Source organism: Pleurodeles waltl, chromosome 4_2 (genome assembly GCF_031143425.1).
Source record: "Pleurodeles waltl isolate 20211129_DDA chromosome 4_2, aPleWal1.hap1.20221129, whole genome shotgun sequence".
NCBI classification, from domain to species: Eukaryota; Metazoa; Chordata; class Amphibia; order Caudata; family Salamandridae; genus Pleurodeles; species Pleurodeles waltl.
The window spans coordinates 814,494,589-814,514,497 of record NC_090443.1 but is presented as its reverse complement, the minus strand read 5'-3'; the positions used below and the strand labels follow the sequence as shown (position 1 = coordinate 814,514,497).

The window sequence follows — 19,909 nt, the reverse complement described above, 5'->3', positions numbered from 1 at the left end:
TATGTGTTTAGGAACATTGCTATCTACTCTCCTCGTCTATACATGATATGCTCATAGGAAGCCATCTTATACATTTCAGTCATCCATGTGTAGGTGGGTCTGGAAAGCACCAGTGTATCAGAATGCACACTTTAGCCACGGCAAGGGCAGTTGACAACCCTGGTTTATGATACAAAATAGTAACTGGCTTATCAGAAGTGACATGTAATAAGGCTACCCTATCAGAAGGCATAAAGGGATATTCTGTCTAACTGATCTGTATGTCCAACACTGTTTTCTAGCATTGATCTATACTTGGACGAGCCCATAATATGGGTGGTAGATCACAGTTAGGCTCTGTCCATCTCCAACATAAGAAGCTACTAGCTTTAGTAGTTGCCAAGTACCATTTTTAAAAGTACCTCATACTGACTGAATTTCAGTTGGGGTTCCCTGTATCACATGATGATATAATTGGGGACCAGTCAGCAGTGTTAAATTGCTGACAAGGAGCTCTTGCCATATGGAGCATTAAGTCACCTTTAGCAGTTTAAAAAAATGTTTTGCCTATTAGGTCCTTCCGCAACACAGACATCACCCCTTAGTGTTGGTCTAATCTCCTTAGATATTCTCAAATCAGGGAATCAGGTAAGTCCCATGGAGTTTCTCTCATTCTGCTTTTATAACAGTATGTAAGTTGCATATACCACTACTGATGGGGTCTAGTCAGGTCATATTGACCTTCTTGTACTTCAAATAGTTTATTTTCACTATTTGTGATCCGTTTGTCTAGTTTGTATGTACTAATGAATCAGCCCAGACTTCCAGATAAATAGTGCATTCTGTATTATGGATAGCTGTGTTGTGCCCGAGAGGAACAAGATTACGAAGAGAGGAGTTCACCTTCAAAAACTTATGGACCTAATTCCATATCCATATTGCCATTTGAGTTATTGGGATACTCGATAACAGAGAGGGTGCTTTTGAAGCATTTAATAAAGATTATATCTTCCTCTAAGGATAACCACATTGAGATTTCCTTAGCCTGGGGTATCAGATATGGTATCTGTGATAGATGTATTGCCTAATAATAAGACTCAACATGACTCTGTATATGGTAGTCCTAGCCTACCAAAGTGTGTATCTGTTAATAATTTAAAAGTCTTTAAACAAGGTATAATGTTTCCTGAAATGAAGGATTTGATGTACCTGTCTTTGTCATATAGATTTTGAATTGTTACTGTCTATGCATGCCCAGGATCATAATTAAAGTGTGGTGCTATGAATACCATACTAATCTGCATCCTACCGCAAAGTGACAGTTATAGTTGAGCTCAACATCAATAATCATTTGATGTAATCTTATTGTATCGTGCACTTAGCACTGTATTGATTAAATGCCCAAGTATGAAAGTTGTAACCTGTGATAGATTCAGAAATAGTGGGTCTGGACATGAAAGTACCTCAGTGTTTCCCCAGCTAAACCTATATCCAGCAAATAAAGGAAAGGCGTTAATGATGCTTAGAAGAGTTGGCAGTGAGCAATATTCTGTTGGGATGAGCATAGCATATTAGCATTTTTCATTTCCCTACTGGGTTGTGAATTCCCACAAAGGATTTGCACTGCTGATGGCTGCCACTAATTGGTCTAAGGCCAGTGGAAACAATAGTTGGGTAATCATCATCCTCAGGTCATGCCTCAATGAATAAAAAAAGTTGTCAGACATGAAGCCTCTGCAGATCAGACAGCCTTCTTAATTTATGTTCAACATCACACCCAGGTCTTCTTCTTTAGGTCGACTGAACATGTAGTCCCCTGCATCCTGCCAAATGCCTTTTCTGTGCCAAGGGGCAGGGCTACCAGTTCATTTTTGAAGTTCCTGGTAAGCCATAACATGTGCTACAGTGTCTGTAGATGCTGTTGAGGTGTGGTGAAAGGTACAAACATCACCTGTATCGTGAACTAGAGAAGGTATCACTTTTTTTAGCATGTTAGCCAACGTCCTTGTCAGTATTGTGACATCCATCTTCATCAATGCTTTACTTTAGAGTGATGATAGACTATCTGCATCCTTTGCCTCTTTGTACACGCCATACATGACAGCTACTATCTGTGCTTTATCCCATTTATACAATTCACCAAGAAACCATCCGTTGACATGACTTTAGTATAGGGAAGCTCAGTAATGGCGGCTGAGGTTCCTTTCCTTGATATATAACTTACTCAATGATTTTTCAGAGATCTTGCATTAATGTTGGGAGCTTCAGAGTGACATAAACAGTTTTTCTTTCGCCAGTATACCTAATGTTTCTGAACTGTACCATTCCCTTTATAAGTCAGCAAATTTGTCTGAGATTTCTTGTGGGACAACTCTGAAAATTCCCTCTTCATCGTTTATGATTGGTGTTGCCATCTCTGCTTCTTTCTGTTGGAGTTGAGCCTTTAGGAATCTGCCTACTTTCTCACCTCTCTCATAATGTTGTCACGAAGGACATTTTTGGTCTTTGGTGTATACAGGGAATCAAAAGCTAATTTTGCTTTCTCAAGGTATCATCTGTTGGTCTTAGCGGGCAATTTAATATCTGTGCTTTTGCATGTTAATGATTCATTCTTGGTTAACTTGTTCCTTTTTCTTCTTGGTTTTAGATGTGCCTATATGCACACTGAATCAGAGGGTATGTAACAGAGTCTCTGCTTTGTCCAAAAAGTTTAGGAAAGGATCTTTAATAAAATGTTCTTTTCTACTTAGAGATGTTCGTACCCCACTTTTAGGTGCTCAACCAAAGTTCTATTACAACTTTAATGCTGTGGTCTGAATGGGCTCCCTCGATTATCAGAGATGCAAAGGGTAAATGAGTATGAGGGTAGAAAGTAATGCTGTTTCAACAAGGAAACATCTACTCATCTACCTTGGAAGTGAGTGCCCAAAAAGCCAACATAGGAACCAGAGGTGGTTTCTAGAAGTATATAGTTCCTTTTTTGTGTTATGTTCTAATCTTCATCTTTCAGCGCCAAAACAAGTTTGGTCTCTGCTGCTAATGACAATGGGTCGTCCTGGATAACGGAGGAGAGGCTGCCCTCTTCCTCTCTGGCCTCTGCCACATTAGACAGTGTGTCTCATGAAAGTCTCCTGGATCATCTAAATCCTGCTGGGATTCAAGACACTGTGCTAAACTGGCTCTCTTCTTTTCTTGCAAATTAAATCAAGCGGTTTCTCTCAATCACTTCTGTTAGTTTTTTTAATCCACTTGCTATGGAGTGCCTTGAGACTCTGGTTTGAGCATCACTATCTTTAGGATTTATGTTGCCTCCTCTGACCAATCTGATTCAGTCTTTTGCCTTCAGTTTCTAGGCCTATGCTATTTACATGCCACTTAGTCAGGATTTCAACTCTACTTCTTCTTCAGAAATAATTCCAGTTTTCTGGCTGTTAAGGCCACACACTCTTGTATATAATACTATTCTTTATGTTAGAATTAACACAAAACGGAAGTTTTTCTATTTGGTAAAACCTCATATTAGAGCTCCTCCTGCTAGCCTTCAGACTTTGGCTGTCCTTTTGTCTCTGCTTCTTATGTCCTCATTGTGGAGATCCTCATGGCCACCAGTTATCCTTATCAAGTTACATTCGCAAATTATATACTTTTTCTTGTTACAAATTCTACACAAGGTCCTTCCTTTTCTTCTCGCTCTTTAACATCAATAGTACAGGTTCTAATCATTTCGTTTCTAATCTTCTTCTATTCCCTATTTATAGAGCTCCAAAAATGTCTGTATCCAGACTCCTGCACTTTCAGAATGTGGTAGCCGGGCTGACATGAGGCCTGAACCATTGCTTGCGTTTCTTATACCATCCAAAAGCAATGTACTAGATTCCTATTCTCAAGCACAGTCTTTTTAAGTCTCTGTGTCTTTGCCATAATTATGTCTTTGGCCCTGATCTGCTGTATCCACAAAGACCGTTGTCTTACAAAACCATGCACAGGTCCTTTGTTACATAAACATCGTTCTCCTCTTGCCACCAAGATTTAAGCAATCACATTCCAGCAACAACACCTGTTGAGTGGTTACAGCTAAGGGCTGGAAAAGACTCCCTCTGGTACAATGCATCCAGCAAAACTATAGCGCCTTTCAGAAACTTTTGAAAACCTTTCTTCTCTCTTCTCTGAACCCTTGTTGTGGTCAGCACCTATCGTAGTTTGACGTCCTCTCAATCTCACCAGCAGATCACTCTACAAATACGTTATTCATTCATTGATTAAACATATCTTTCTTTTACTAGGCTCATCTGTTTCCAAAATTGTGAAATGTTAAAAGGTTCTTCTGAACTCCGAAATTCAATCACACAATGGGTTAATCATTGTTATTCACTCAATGCCGAAACATGAAGCACACAACAACAAAGTGTTAACTTGTTTAAGTTACTTTATGTTTATTTTTCTGCATCCTAAAAGCACAGCAAAGGATTCTTCTATGTGGTTAAAACACCCTGTGACCAATGACATTACTCACTTTCAAATGATGACATATGCCTTCATCTTTGAATACAGTCCTCACCAAAGCATACACGTATGTTTCTTTTTAATTTCTCTTTATTCCCATTGTTGAATTGGTCACATACATTTTTAATTTCTCATACCTTTTCACAGTAAACTTTCTTATATCATTGCATTGTCCTGTTTTTGCAGATTTTTAGAAAAATAAAAATGACTTAAACATTACACTACTGCTGCCTTCCCATTCTTCACTACCCCCACACAAGAAAGGAATATATTTTCTCAGCCCACAAACATCTCATGGCTGTTTCTTTTTCACTTCACTGCCACTCTTGGGGGGAGGGATGATTAACCTTTCTATGATCTTTACCTATATCTGAATTTGCAGAAAAAACACAGAATTATCTGCAACAAATTCAAATACATATTATATTTTAAATCATAATTTTTCAGTCAAATAATATATTATTTTAGGGCTCCCAGGTTACAGTACTCACTTTTTTGACATTTCCGCCTGTATTTATTGATATTTATTTTTTGCTGTTTTTGTGTATATTTATCTATATTTATTTGGTGTTTAATGTAAATTTGAAGCTACAATAGGTTTATTTCCACATTTATTTAACCAATAAAAGTTCGCCAAAGTTTGATTGTCCAATGAGTTCTGTAACTTTTCAGCAAAGTGCAATCATCTGAAAACATTTTAATTGTAGAGCAGCTGAAAAAATCTATATATCTACAGTTATTTAAGCTTCATCAGGATATCTTTTTTCTTTTTTTAGCTACCTTATCTGTCAGTCTGAACAGCTACTTACCTGGCACCTATGAGTGACAGTAGGGAGAACTGTCAAACAGAAGACATATTTTTTGTATTTTTCCATATTTAATAATAAATACTGACAGGAAAATAAATGGATTTCTAGCTAAAAAAATCTGTAAAAACGGACAACAGGATCCGCTAATTATTTTTAAGAGATAACATTAGTAGTATTAGAATTTTCGTTTTTATGTGCCTGGAGGAGGGTATGATGTTCGATTTGATGTGTCAAGTCTTTTGGTTATCGTTCAAACCCTCTTGTAAAAACAAAAACAAAAAAGCAGAACGGTAAAGTAAATTTTCTAAGTCCCAGGAGCCAAAAAATATGTCTTTAGGCAGTGAGTGCTCTATCCTGCAGCCTGTTGGAAACCATCATTTCTGCCAAAAGTAAACGATGAAAAATATACCTAGCCATTTGGAGAAAAAAAATTCCGAGCAGTTAGATTACAACATTGATGCAAGATTGAACGGAAAAACCATAATTGTAAATCGAGTGTGAACGAAATAAAAGTGGGTTGAGCTCGAAGCGATTGCATGTACAGTAAGGAATTACAGTGATTTAATAGGTTTCTGATGCTTGATATGAAGGAAATATCCATTGAAAATGTGTGTTGTGTTTTATGCCTGAGACACTTTCGTGTTTTTTTCAGAATTACATAACTTAATCTTCTTTTTTTAATTATTTTAGATCACTTTATAGCTGTTGAGAAGTACCGATTTACTCTTTATCCAGTACTAGCAGAAGGGATTTGTAAACCTAAATCAGCAGATAGATTCAGCACAGGTAAATATAATTTGATTTTTTTAGCCGTACCACTTGCAAAATGTTCTCATTTGTTAGTGTTACTCCAAAAAGAGAAACTATTTTCACAAAAAGCAAGCCATTGCGTAGGGTGTTCTGCTCACTGGTATTGCTTTTAATGCAAAAAATATGTCAGTGATGCTTGGGAGGGGTAGTGTGCATGATGATATGCAGACGTGCCTTCTTGGGTGGCTTGTTAGCTCTGAAATCTTCTAACGCACGTGCTACTAATTGGCAATCTAGTTTGCAAGGCTGAAGTGAGGTGCGTATGGAAAATGAAGCGATGCTACGGAAAATGAATTGTCCTCCTGGTACTCTGATGTTATCCCTCCAGGAATCGTGAAGCACAGCTGGAGGGATGCTGTGGAATGCATGCAGTGGAGAAGGAAGCGCCGGTTTTGATCTTTGTGTAGATGAATGATTTCTGGTTCCCCTGCTGCCAGCCTGGCTCCCAATCAAAGTACACTACTCCTTGTGAGGAAAAAGATGAAGTGGCGATTAACCAATTGCCTGTTGTGCATTCTTGAAGCAGATTCAACGAATCTCATGTGAGTCATACCGTGTAGTGTTTACAGCAAGCACATTGACTACGGGAGCATCTCTCATTATTCTCACGATAGCCGAGCAAACTTGCCAAAAAAATAAAATAAAATAACAATATGAACATGAATGCAAAATCCATTTCTGGATCACTGTGCAGTTCAAGGGACTCGATAACTATTGCATTGATTCTATGATGGTGATTGGATAGGGAATTATGTTAATTTTATCGGTAATGTGGAATTGTCAATTCACTTAGGGCATTCTGTGATACACACACACACCCCACCCCAACCTCCGTTCCTTACTGGAAATCTTAGGCGTGATCCGTCAAGCGGGTGCTGACAATAGGAGGGGATCCCAAAACACTTTTCTCTCCATGCAATTTGGGGATTATATACAATAATACAGATAAACAGTGCTGTTTATGAGTGCTTCTGACTACTTGCTCCACATATTCTCATGTTGCAATAGCTCAACGCAGCTGAACCGATACCACTGTAGGAGTGGGTGAGGCTAAACTCAGCTCAGGAACTTTGGGCATTGGAATGCCCCTGCAATGTCAACTGTTCCATAAGAGCGCCTCCGGTTCTTGCACTGCTTCCTGCCTTACAAACAGTGCTAGGTGATTTACATTTCTTCTCCTGCTATAGCCAGTGACACTAAAATTGGCTCCATGACTCTGGGCCTTGGATTTCCCCTGTAATGTTAGCTGCTCCTCAGCAGTGTCTCTGGCACCTGCCATCTTGCCCTATGGTTGCCCTATGAAGAATAGAAACAAGCAATGGTAAAGCCAATAGGTCTTGCCTACACAAGAGCGTTTGGTTTGGCAATGTGTTATTGCCAAGTTGTACACCAGTGTGGTTGTTGTTCAGCATGGCTTAAAGTTAGTGATATGGAGTATCATGGAGTGGCAAGGGGAAGCAGTATTGTAGAGTGGATTTGTTGGGGTAGAGTGTCATAGAGAGGGGTAGGGGGAGGAGTGTGTTGTTGAGTACAGTTCAGTGGTTCAGTGGTAGAGAGTGTTGTGGAGTGGAGTGTCATAGAGTGAAGTGGTGTAGATTAGAATGGAGTGGGGTGGAATAAGGTGGAGTGGGTTAGAGTGGATTTACGTAGTCTAGTGGATGAATTGGAGTACAATGGGATGGATTGCATTGTATTTGGGTAGAGTGGGGTGTTTGAGTGGAGTGGTTTGGAATGGGTGGACTGGATTGGGGTGGAGTGGAGTCGAGTGGATTCAAATGGGGGAGCTGGATTGGATTGGGGTGGATTGGAGTGGGGTAGATTACATTGGATTGGGCTGTGTGGATTGGACTGGAGTGATAGGACTGGTGCGGGTGGATTGGATTGGACTGGGTGGATTGAATTGGGATGGATTGGATTAGAATGGGGTGATTTGGAGCGGGGTGAATTGGAGTGGGTGGATTAGATTGGACTGGAGTGGGGTGGATTGTATTGGAGTGGGGTGGATTGGAGTATGGTGGAGTGGATTGGATTCATTGGGTTGAAGCAGTGCAGATGGGACTAGGGTGAGTTGGATTAGAGTGGGGTGGACTGGATCGGATTAGAGTGAATTGAATTGGAGTGGGCTGGGCTGGATGGATTAGATTGTAGTGGGTTGGACTGAACTGGGATGGGGTGGGGTGGATTGAATTGAGGTGAAATGGGGCGGGTTGTGGTAGACTGGAGTGGAGTGGGGAAGATTGAAGTAGAGTGAGGTGGATTGGAGTGTGGTGGATTAGATTGGGGTGAATTTGATTGGGTTGTGTTTGATTGGGTGGATTGGATTGGGGTGGGGTGGAGTGTGGTGGGGTGTCATGGGGTGAATTTGAGTAGGGTGTATTGGAGTGGGGTGTATTGGAATGAGGTGGATTGCATTGATGTAGGGTGGATTGAATTGAAGTGGGGTGAATTGGGTTGAGTTGAGTTGGGTGGATTTGATGGGGTGAGGTGGACTAGAGTGGGGTTGACTGGAGAGGGGTGTACTGGAGTGCAGTGGAATGGAGTGTGGTGCATTGGATTGTGATGGGGAGGCTTGGAGATGAGTGAATTGGCTTGAAGTGGGGTGGATTGAATTTGAGTGAGGTGAGGTGGATTGGATTGAGTGGGGTTGATTGGACTGAGTGGAGTAGATTGGAGTGGGGTGGATATGGATGGGATGGATTAGGGTGGGGTGGATTAGAGTGGCATGAATTGGAGTGGGATGGATTTTTGCAGGGGATGGATTGGAGTGAGGTAGAATGAGGTGGACTGGTTTGGGATAGATTAGATTGGGTTGGATTGGATTAGGGTGGACTGGATTGAATGGAGTGGATTGTGGTGGATTGGACTGGAGTGTAGAGGTGTGGATTGGAGTGGGGTGAATTAGATTGATTTGGGTTGAATTGGATTAGAGTGCAGTGGACTTTTTAGAGTGGGGTGGGTTTTTGGAGGAGCATGGACTGGAGCGAAGAGGATTGGAGTGGGGTGAATTAATTGGAGTGGGGTGGATTGGACTGGAGTGGGGTTGATTAAGGTGGTTTGGGGTGGGGTGGAATGGGGTGGATTAAGGTGAATTGGATTGGGTTGGAATGGATTTGAGTTGGTAGATTGGGTTGGACTGGATTGGAGTGGGTTGGATTGGTGTGTGGTGGATTTGACTGGAGTGGGATGGATTGAACTGGAATGACGTAGACTGGGCTGGAGTGGAGTGGATTGGAGTGGGTGGATTGTGGTGGATTGAAGTGAGGTGCATTGGGGTGGTGTGGGAATGAGTGGATTGGATTGGTGTGAGGTGGCTTGGATTGGAGTGGTGTAAATTGGATTGGTGTTGGGTGGGGTGGATAGTGGTGGATGTGAGAGGGGTGAAATGGGATGGAATTGGGTGATTGATTTGGATTGGGATAAAGTGGATTGGATTGGAGTAGGGTGAATTGGAGGGGCCAGAATGGAGTGGGATAGATTGAAGTAGGGCAGATTGGAGTGGAGCAGATTATTTTGAACAGGAGAGGGGCAGATTGGAGTGGGCAGATTGTTTTGTATTGGAGTGGGCAGATTGGACTGGGGTAGATTATTTTGGATTACAGTGGGGCAGATTGGAGCAGTGAAGATTGTTTTGTATTGACGTGGGGGAGATAGGAGTTGGGAAGAATATTTTGTATTGGAGCGGGGCAGATTTTTGGATTGGAGTGGAAAGATTGTTTTGGATTGAAGTAGTACAGATTGAACAGGGGCAAATTGTTTTGGATTGAGTGGGGCAGATTGTTTTGAACTGGTGCAGATTGTTTTGGATTAGAGTGGGGCAGATTGTTTTGGATTGGAGTGGGGCAGATTGTTTTTAATTGGAGTGGGGCAAATTGTTTTGGATTGGAGTGGGGAAGACTATATTTTATTGGAGTGGGGCAGATTGTTTTAGATTGGAGTAGGGCAGATTGGAGTGGGGTAGATTGTAGTGGGGAAGATTGTATTGGATTAGAGTAGGGCAGATTGGAGTGGGGCAGATTGTTTTGAATTGGAGTGGGGCAAACTGGAGTAGGGCAGATTGTTTTGGATTGAATGGGGCAGACTGGAGTGTGGCAGATTGTTCTGGATTTGAGTGAGGCAGATTGTTTTGGATTGGAGTGCGGCAGATTTTTAGTTTGGATTGGTACAGACTGGAGTGGGGCAGATTGTTTTGGATTGGACCGGGGCAGATTAGGGTGGGAAAGATGGTCTTGGATTGGAGTGGGACAGAATGTTTTGGATTAGAGTGGGGCAGATTGTTTTTGATTGAAGTGGGGCAGACTGGAGTGTGACAGATAGTTCTGGATTAGAGTGGAGCAGGTTGGAGTGGGGCAAAATGTTTTGGATTGGAGTGGGGCAGAATGTTTTAGTTTGGAGTGGGGCAAATAGTTTTGGATTGGCGTTTGGCAGATTGGAGTGGGGCAGATTGTTTGGGATTGGAGTGGGGAAGAATTGTTTTGGATTGGAATGGGGCAGATTGTTTTGGATTGGAGTGCGCCAGATTATAGTGGGACAGATTGGAGTGGGGTGGGTTGGGAGGACTGTAGTGTGGTGGATTGGAGTGGAATGGGGTGAGTGGTTTGGTTTGGAGTGGGGTGAGGTGGGGTGGATTGGATTGGTTTAGGGTCAATTCGATTGAGTTGGGTGGATTGCTGTGGGATTAGGTGGGGTGGACTGTCATGGGTTGGAGTGAGCCAGATTAAGTTGGAGTGGGGTGGATTGGGGTGTACTACACAATGATTTTTTAAAGCATAATTTTTGAAATTACACATAATATACAATATTGAGAAGAAGATAATCGTCATCATTTGAGAACAACGCTCATGAGAAAAAACAAAACAAAACATGAGTGCAAAGTGAGAAAAGAAGAATTGGCAAAATAAAAGAAAATAGTTAACTAAAGAAAATAAAAGTTTGCAGTTTTGTTTTTCCTGCTGGGCACATTTTTGCACATCACACTCCTTCGGTTCTCAGGGCCCTGGAAGTTAAAAAGGAGGTACCTCGATCACGTTGGGAGCAGCGGACAGGCACTGAGTAAGTTGAATTAATCAGTGCTTGGTCCCTGCACAACAGACAGGAACGGAAATAATGCTAGGCCTGCAGTGACCACCTACAAGGCTTTAAAGAAGAGTGCCAGGCAAACAAACAAATGGTAAGCAATGGGCCGGCTCCAAGCCCTTTCTAGATAACAACAGAGTCTTGCAAGCGAGACACTGGCTCTAGCGCATGCTCGCACAGGCTCAACCCTGAAACATTATGGATGAAATACTTAAATTATACTCAGCCACTGGTAATTATGCGGGCCACCTCCAAGTCCAACTTTTTTTGTCCACCATGCTACCTTAGATGAGACCTAGCTGTATGCAAATCAGCCTTGATCCTGTTCTAATAGGAACAGTCTAGCCTGACCTGCCAAGCTAAGTCCTCTCTGAACCAATACACAAACAATCCAAGATCGATTACAGCCTATTTGTGCATCTTCAGACGAGTACAGCTTGGTTCCAGTGTCACAGTAAGCATAGCCCCATGTGCATGCATACAAGCCACACTTAGGCAGCTGAAATCCCTGCTGATGTGAAAATGGGTGAGGCTAAAATGGGTTAGAGGGACTCTAGTCCTTGAATTCCATTCTCAGTGTCAACTGCTCCTTAAAAAGCCCTCTGACCCCTGGCACGTCATGAAATCACTGCCACTGTCAGAACGAGTGGCGCTAAAATCAGCTCCCGGTCCTGTGGTCTTTGAAGTCTCTCCATGGTATCTGATTCTCAGGCTCTGACCACCATGCAATTAGAAAGGCTCTGTTTTAACTAAGTGTTTAGCATCAACTTGTGAATTAGAGCTTAGACATTTTCAAAGACCACTTAATACACTGAGCACCTTCATTGCTTACATGGAGTTTATATTGCCACAACCCTGCCTACTGTAAAAGTACTAAGGAGGAAAAAAACAGAAGGGGGTAGAAAGGCTGGTAGTTTGAGGACGTTCCAAAAATTAAAACTGTGACAAGAAATATTTTTGGACACACTCAGTGAAAATGGTAATGAAAAACGATTTTTTTTAAATAAAATAGAAACCCACTTTGAAAGTAGAATAGGTAAGTCGTACCTATATTTAAATGATGCAGACATTACCATGATATATTATTTCCAAACCATGTTAAGACCTAGATATTATCATACCTTTGTAAGGCATGTGGAAGCAAAATCGTCAATCCTTTTTTAATGATCAAATGAAAAGTTGAATATTTTTTGGGAAACCTTGGCTTTATACTTAAGAGCAAATCTTGCCTTTTTCCATGCATGTTGTAGTTATTGCGGGTGAAATGAGCTGAGCGGTTTGTTTAAAAGCGTTGATTTATAGAGGCACGCCTCTTTCTCCATTGCTACAGATCCCAGGTCAAACTCACTTAAAACAACTGCGGTACCCAAAAGAGGGCACCCCAACTACTACTTCAAACTATAGAATCCTTTTTTTGTGTGGGAATGTAATGCTCCAAATCCCCTCACCTTGAACATACACTCCTCCCTGCAATAAAATAACCAACTGCTGACAAGAATCGAAAAATCCACGGGTGGCTGACCAGACTTCTATTTCTGCTTCTAATCATTTGAATGCTTCACACTTATTCCCCTCGAGATCTAGTGTAAGAAATCGAGGTTGGTGAATCCCCTGGCAGACAGAGGGAACTGGCCCCCAATTTTAACAAGTGGAGGTCTTTCGCCACTTGTGCTCTGGGAACCACTTAGTGCGGGCAATTAAATTGTGATCCAAATACTGCTTTTTAGCTCTTGGATCTCAGGATTGCAAGGCAGAACAGTGAAATGCTTACTCAATAGATGATCTGTGGGCTAGACACTCAAAACCGAGCAACTCAACAAACAACAGTTACAAACATGTTGTTCAGTCAGTTCTTTTTATTATAAACATACTTGATTATACATCAAACTAAATACTACAGGCAAATTAACTAATATTTACAAACCAACAGGTGAAATTACATGCGGTGACACCCTCTAAAGAGCACTTATAAACAACAGAGGGTAACCCAAAACCCGATCGGGCTGGGTAGAAGATAATCATTGCATACAACAATGCCCTAACGGGGAAGTGGTTAGAATATAAGTGATGGTTTTTGATTGAGTTGTTGTGGTGTTTTAGGGACTCCTATCGTACTAGCCCTGAAGAAGACCCATTGTGGAGCTGGGATTTGGCCCAAGGTATAGAGGGGTCGAAACGTCGACGGATATATCATAGTCTGGATTGGTTTCTGCAGAGGATCTTTAGAGGATTAAAGGAATTGATTTAGATTCTCTGAGGATTTGGAATGGAGTTAATGCAGCAAACAGAAAAGAACCAACCGACTGTTTTTAATGTTTTTTGTATAGGTTTTTGATTCATTAGAATATGTATTATTCTTCTTTCTATCTATCACAAGCACTTTTTCTCACACTATCTGCCTTTGGTGTGTTGTTTTACTAGATGGGTTGTCCATATAGGATGAATACATTAAATTGATATTTATGTATAAGTAAATAAATGAATATATATATTTATATGAATAAATAGTTTTTTTGTTTTCACCTATGTTGTTTTATGATATATAAATAATTTGTCGATCTTTCCCCATTAGGGCATTGTTGTATGTAATGATTACCCTCTAAATAGCAGCACAAAATACAAGGGACATTCTAAATAAAGGTCACCCAGGCCAAGTAAATGCTATATGTATCCTGGATCCACTAGGCTGCAGGCATCTATAAATGTGTGCACCTGGAAACCTTGACCCTAAAAATCACAATATCCTCCCTCCACTTGCCACAAATGTAGTTTTTGGGTTCTCACTGATTTTGTTAAAAATTAGATTGAACAAAGATCTACTCCAGTGCAACCTCCGATCTGCTTCTAATAATCTGTTCAGTCACCCATAGCGGGAAAGCTTTTTCAGTACTTTCTCCTAAGCTTTAGAATAGACTACCTTCAAGATTTAAATCGATTTCCTTTCATCTACCCTTTTAGCACCATGGGGCATTTGGGTAAAAGAGCACTTTATATATACCAAACATAACATAACATTGAAAACTTTCCATAATGATGCCTGAAAGGATGCACTTCATTCCATTTTCTTTGGCATTATCAACAAGCAGTCATTTTCAATATGCACATGTAATAAAACATCACAATGTTGAACATTAGAGTTTTGAAGTATTTCTTCTATATTATATTCTGGACACTACTGGGCAACACCTGCCACCGACCCAGAGAGAAAACACAACCCCTTCGTCACCGGACTCCAAGGTAGGGATGCCGCATTGCCGGGGTCCATTGGGTGGGCACTGCAAGGGAGGTCAGGGCCACTGCATACATATACATGTCACAGTAATTTTTTTAAATCACTGTGACATGCATCTGGGTCACAAGTGAGTTAGACATGGATATGGACACACTGGTTCACAACACATATCACACACATACACAATTGGCAAGTGAATGGTGGCACCAAAATTATGGTACGTTCACACCTGTCAACTGTGTCCGTGTGTGCACATTGCCCGGAGACCTGTACCTGTTATGTTGTGCTGTGAGTTGTGTGTGTGTTAGTACATGTGTGTGTGTTGGCTGCTTGATGTGGAGGGAGTGGCAGTGGGTGATGTCTGCATGTGTGTCACATATGAGATTGATGTTGTGTATGTTTTGATGACGTGTGACACATTCAGGTGAGTGTGATTGTTGTGTGGAGATGTTATCATGATGTGTATAGTTGTGCATGTGGGTATGTGTTTGTGTAGCTGAGTGTGCAGTTGTGTTGGTTCTTGTGGTTGTGTGGTGTGTGAGTGCAGTGTCAATGGTCTGTGTATGTTGGGGCATGGATGGATGTCAATGTGTATTTTTGACATGTGGGGGTTGTGTTGGGTTGGAATGACAATGGGCTGTTGTGAGAATGTGTTGTATAGTGTGTAGTGCGGGGTACAACCATGGCTAAGGGACACTGTGTATGTGTGTCACACACCTCCCTTCCATATCCCCTGCCATTGTACAAATTCCATTGACCTCCATCGCCTTCATCCTCCAGCAATCTGTCGGCATTCAATCGGCTTGCAGAGCTGTAACATCTAAATATGTGGGCAGAAAACCATCGACTTGACATCCTTCTTGAGTCAGCGGCAGACAAGGCTTAGCGGTGCAACCACCAAGATTTAAAACAGGCTCTAAGTGTGATGGTGCCCAGGACATTGCTGATCTTGAGGGGGGTCAGTGGCCCTGACCAGGCGTGAATAGAGTAGGAGAGAGACAGTAGTGTGTGTGCTCCTTTGCATACATGTCCTCATGAGGCACTTCCCTCCCTGGGGAGAATTAAGTACCCACTGGGCAGACATGCAGTTTTCTTAGCCCAGCAACAAAAGAAACTCTGCACACAAGTGCAGGAATAAAACAGGTTATTTCTGGTCCCGATGGACCTTTTTTGATGGGTAGCCAAATAGCTTGCTCCTGGTGGAGCACTCAACAGTGTTAACTTAGTACTCACTTTAGTACTCTCTAGCTGAACAATGGGATCATCGAGTGTTTTTAACACGTTTTATGTTGAAGCCTTTTCACTATGATAATTTTTTTAAAGCACTTCTTATAAAGCCCATGTTTCATCGGCTAGTAAATATCAATAATGACAGAAGAATGTATTTTTATATAGCAATGTTTAATTAATAGATTAAACAATGAATTAAACTATTATGCAAACTGTATACATCACATGAGCATAAGATATGATCAAAAATGAGTAAGACCATTTGAATATTTAAATGTTATATCTCATAATGCAAAATATACACCTTTTTGCTGTTTTCAGTTTTTATGATCTTATTTTCAGATGAAATTCAAACACAAAATGACACTGGGATGTACGTGATTCTACCAATAATTGTTTTGTCATCATTTCTGCTGGTAGCAGCTCTGCTGATATCCCATCATAGGTATGTAGACTACATCAGATTTCATATAAATTGTATTGTACTCCTAAAGTTCGATACTTTCAAAATTTTCAGTGACACTAAGCTCAGTTTCATTGTGGCCTGAAAGTTTAATTCTAGTTCAGAATATCATTATTGTATAAGCACATCTAAAAACCTTTTTTAGGTGTTTTTAAAACTTGCAAACTCGGTAACCGTCACAAAGTTATGAAGTTTATAGAATTGTTTGTGATAGCCCCTTCTAAAGGAGAGTTTCCCAGCTATAAAGACTTGCTGTGTCAAAACATTAAAAAAGAGTTTGAGGGAACATTTTTGTGTGCAAAATGTGGCCCTTTCGCAAATTTGGAAAGTTCACAAATCTTGAAACTTGTCTAAGTGTGGAAGTTGATATTCAATTCTACTAGGTGAATTCTAAGTTTGCCAATCCCAAATTGGCAGTTCACCAAATGCAGCAATCTCCAAGACGTAACGTCTCTCCGAATAGCATGATTTCAACCTCAAACTAAACCCTGCTTTAAGGAATGAGTATTAAAACTCACACTACTTTATTTGAAGCTGAGATAGAAGTAGTGCCATACACATGTGCCTGCCAAGAAAATACAAATCATAAAACATTGTAGGGAATATAAATCCCTGTAATGAAGGAAAAGAGAGCTTTGATGATAACTGCCTTTAGTTCATCATCCAACCCATGGAAAGTCATTAATGAATTACACTTAACTAATACATGTGAAACAAATACCCTAAAGCTTCAGCCAATCAGTAATTCAATCTCTGTGTTTTTCTCTAAATAAATTGATATACTTCTTCCGGATCTTCACTGCTAGCTTTTTTAGGTTGTGCGTACGACCTCAAGTATACTTTAGTATACATCTCGGTGGGTTTAAATTCATCCCCCTGCTTCTCATTTGCTTGTTTTAGTGATCTTTAAAACTTCTTGCTTGCCAGTGGTCAGTTCTGCCTCTTTGTCCCTCCTTTTCTCTTTCGTTCCACCCACAGTGCATGGACTAGGTACAGTATTATTACACTTTATAGTGTTTACCTATTCATTGGAGACTTTTATTATTTTTTTCCTGTGAATGTTACACTGTGGGTGCTTCAGGCCCGTAGCTGCTTGCATTTCATTTCAGCATTCGTCCCATCCACTTCCTCCCAACCCAGAAAAGGAAAGATGTTATGCTCTGATCGGAGCTGCCGTGATGGGGTGCTCTGCTGCTTGTTTAAGCTGGTTGCTTCATGCTGCCTCTGAGGAATGTGCTTGCCAGTAGCCTTGGTTAATGAGATGCAGAGTCTGGATTCTTCTAAAGGTATTGCAAAGGTGCCTCCCAGGATCTATGAATCATTATCATAAGGTAATCACAGGCAGCCTGAAAATGTTCATTTTCTCTAAGGGCTGCCAGACATTTTGATTCTTCTGTAACCACCATATCCTAGAGGCATTTCAGGCTGGCAGCTAAATCCCAGAAGCCCAGTCTCCCCACCTGTGAGGTTTTGCATCGTACCCAGCTCCCGTCTTTCTCCCTAGTGAGGCTCTGCCCAGCCCAGGGCTGAGCTCCCACTCAAGCTGCCGTCTCCATCACCTCCTGCACTTTTCTGTGAGGATTGTGCCATTTTGCTATGACCTCTTCGTGTGAGGCCACGCAAATTTGATTTTGGCAACTATTGGTAAATCAATTTCACAAGATTATGGTCTGGGTAATTACAAAACGCGGGTCTGCCTGTGGCTGGAAAATCGCATACTCCATTCAGAAGTAACAGGTTAGCTTCCTTGTACTCACTGGAATGTTATGATTAGTTTAATTGGTTGCCGTTTGAATGCTGCTGCACGGTCTGGTTGTGCCACGGCGTGCAGTGCCTTTCCACGTCCCTGGTTCTCACCTACATTGACAGGACCTTTGAAAAAAAGAGCTCTCCTTAATTTGGTTCTCGCAGCAAAATGGTACTAAGAATAGAAAAGAAAGTGGGTCAGTAATATTTTGTTAAACTGGGGCCCGTTAAACAAGAAAACGTGACAGGCTGCTGCAAAGGCTCAGACTGCTACTACATTGTCTTTCGCAGTGCCCTATAAACTATTCAAACATCACCCACCACACTCAGACTTCTTGTCGCTAATCACATGGCTTAAAAGATCTAACGTGTCATTTAAAAAAATATTGCTATCTTAAGCACACAAGCTGCTTGTAATGCACTCAGATGTGTTTATATTATCAGCAGTGTAATTAACATACTTTTAAAGAAACTACAGTTTTGCGTTCCTTTCTTGAAAGCTTCACAAATCAATTCAGTGGTTTTATCATAGCACCTACTTTATTACTTTGCCACATGGTTTACTGTTGATTGTTTCTGTAAAAAGGACTTCACAAAAACTAAGAAAACACAATTTGTTCATACAAGCAAAATAGACCACTTCAACAGTGTTCATATTTTGCTTCTATTTTCCCATCCTTAGTGCCAGGGGCATAGCTTCAGTGGGAGGTGATTGGGGTGTCATAGCCCCTTAATAAATGTATTTTCAGTAAATAGTTTGGTAAAAGTGATTTCAGCCTGTTATTGTGAGGTGAGAGTCAGGTTTCACCGGGAATGTATATATACACATAGACGAAAATAGACACACACTCCCTCCCCCTCTATTTTGAAAAAGACAAATGATCACTCAATGCCCCTTAACATCACATACATTTCACTGCAATAAATAGCAACCACACTAATAAACAACAAAAAAACTAATTAGCAAAACCATCGGGGAGACCTATTGGCTATGCCAATGTTTGTTCATTTACTTAACACCAATTCTGATTTAATGGTTTTTGATTTGGATGTGAAAGAGTTCACCAGTTTTACCAATATCGACAGCAGATACGGCCAATCAGATTAATGACTAAAGAATGCGCCAACTCACATTTGGAGGGCTGTCCAGTTAGAGTACTTAAACAACTGCTTTTACAGCAAACTGAAATAATTCTACTATGCTTAAGCAAATCCCCTTTGAAACCTTCTAGAATAGACTATGAGAGGGCAGCTCCAGGACTTTATTGCAAATAATAACATAGCAGACATCTACCAGACAGGTTTTTGCTCCTCTCTTGGCACGAGGTCTGTCATAAATGCACTCATGGAGGAGATCTACAGACTTTAGATCTGGGAGATAAAGGTTGAAATCCTGGCCTCATCTCAGTATCCTGTGATTCTGGGTAAATCAAATAGCCTCTCAGCACCTAAAAATGTTTAAAGTTTGCCTCTCATGTCCTTGTGCCACGTTCGTGCTATCTAAAACTGTAAAAATAAATAAAATAACTGGACAACCTCCAATAAGTGTGGATACTTATGGAGTTGAGCCCTGATGTTACAAAATCTTTCAGTGGCATTTGTGCCATCTATCAAATGGAGAAAAAAAAACTTTGTTATTAAATTTCATTAATGATAACAGAGGAGTGCATTTTTCTCAATTGCACACATTTTTAAACTCATTAATGTTTCAGTAATCACAAGAAAATCAATACTGTTTGTTTATGCACTGTTAGTCTAGAGTCTAAATGACATTTTAACATACATTGTATTCTCCTAACGTGATTTAATTCAAAGGGTACCTAAGTCAAACTCTTAAATACAAGCAATTGCACCTTTAAAATGTGTGTCACTGCAGCTTTCTCCGTTAGTTTTTCTCTTTTTACTTTCACAAGCTTAAACCTGTCATATCCAGATTACTTTTTGTGACACGAGTGACAGCACTAATGTATACGCTCTATCACCTGCTAATACAAATTCAGAGATTGTAGAATGCTGTGGAGAGAATGTGCATGTATTTTCATCTGTATGAGCCTTCCATTAGTA

The 19,909-nt window shown here is 40.8% G+C and overlaps 1 protein-coding gene across 1 annotated transcript in view; it reads left to right on the top strand.

Moving 5' to 3' along the window:
- LEPR (leptin receptor) overlaps window positions 1-19,909 on the top strand; it is a 714,243-nt gene that overhangs the window by 631,835 nt on the left and 62,499 nt on the right. The window contains exons 16-17 of the mRNA XM_069232491.1: window positions 5,982-6,077; window positions 15,979-16,081. Of these exons, the coding sequence (XP_069088592.1) occupies window positions 5,982-6,077; window positions 15,979-16,081 (199 nt within the window). The remainder of the gene's footprint in view (window positions 1-5,981; window positions 6,078-15,978; window positions 16,082-19,909) is intronic.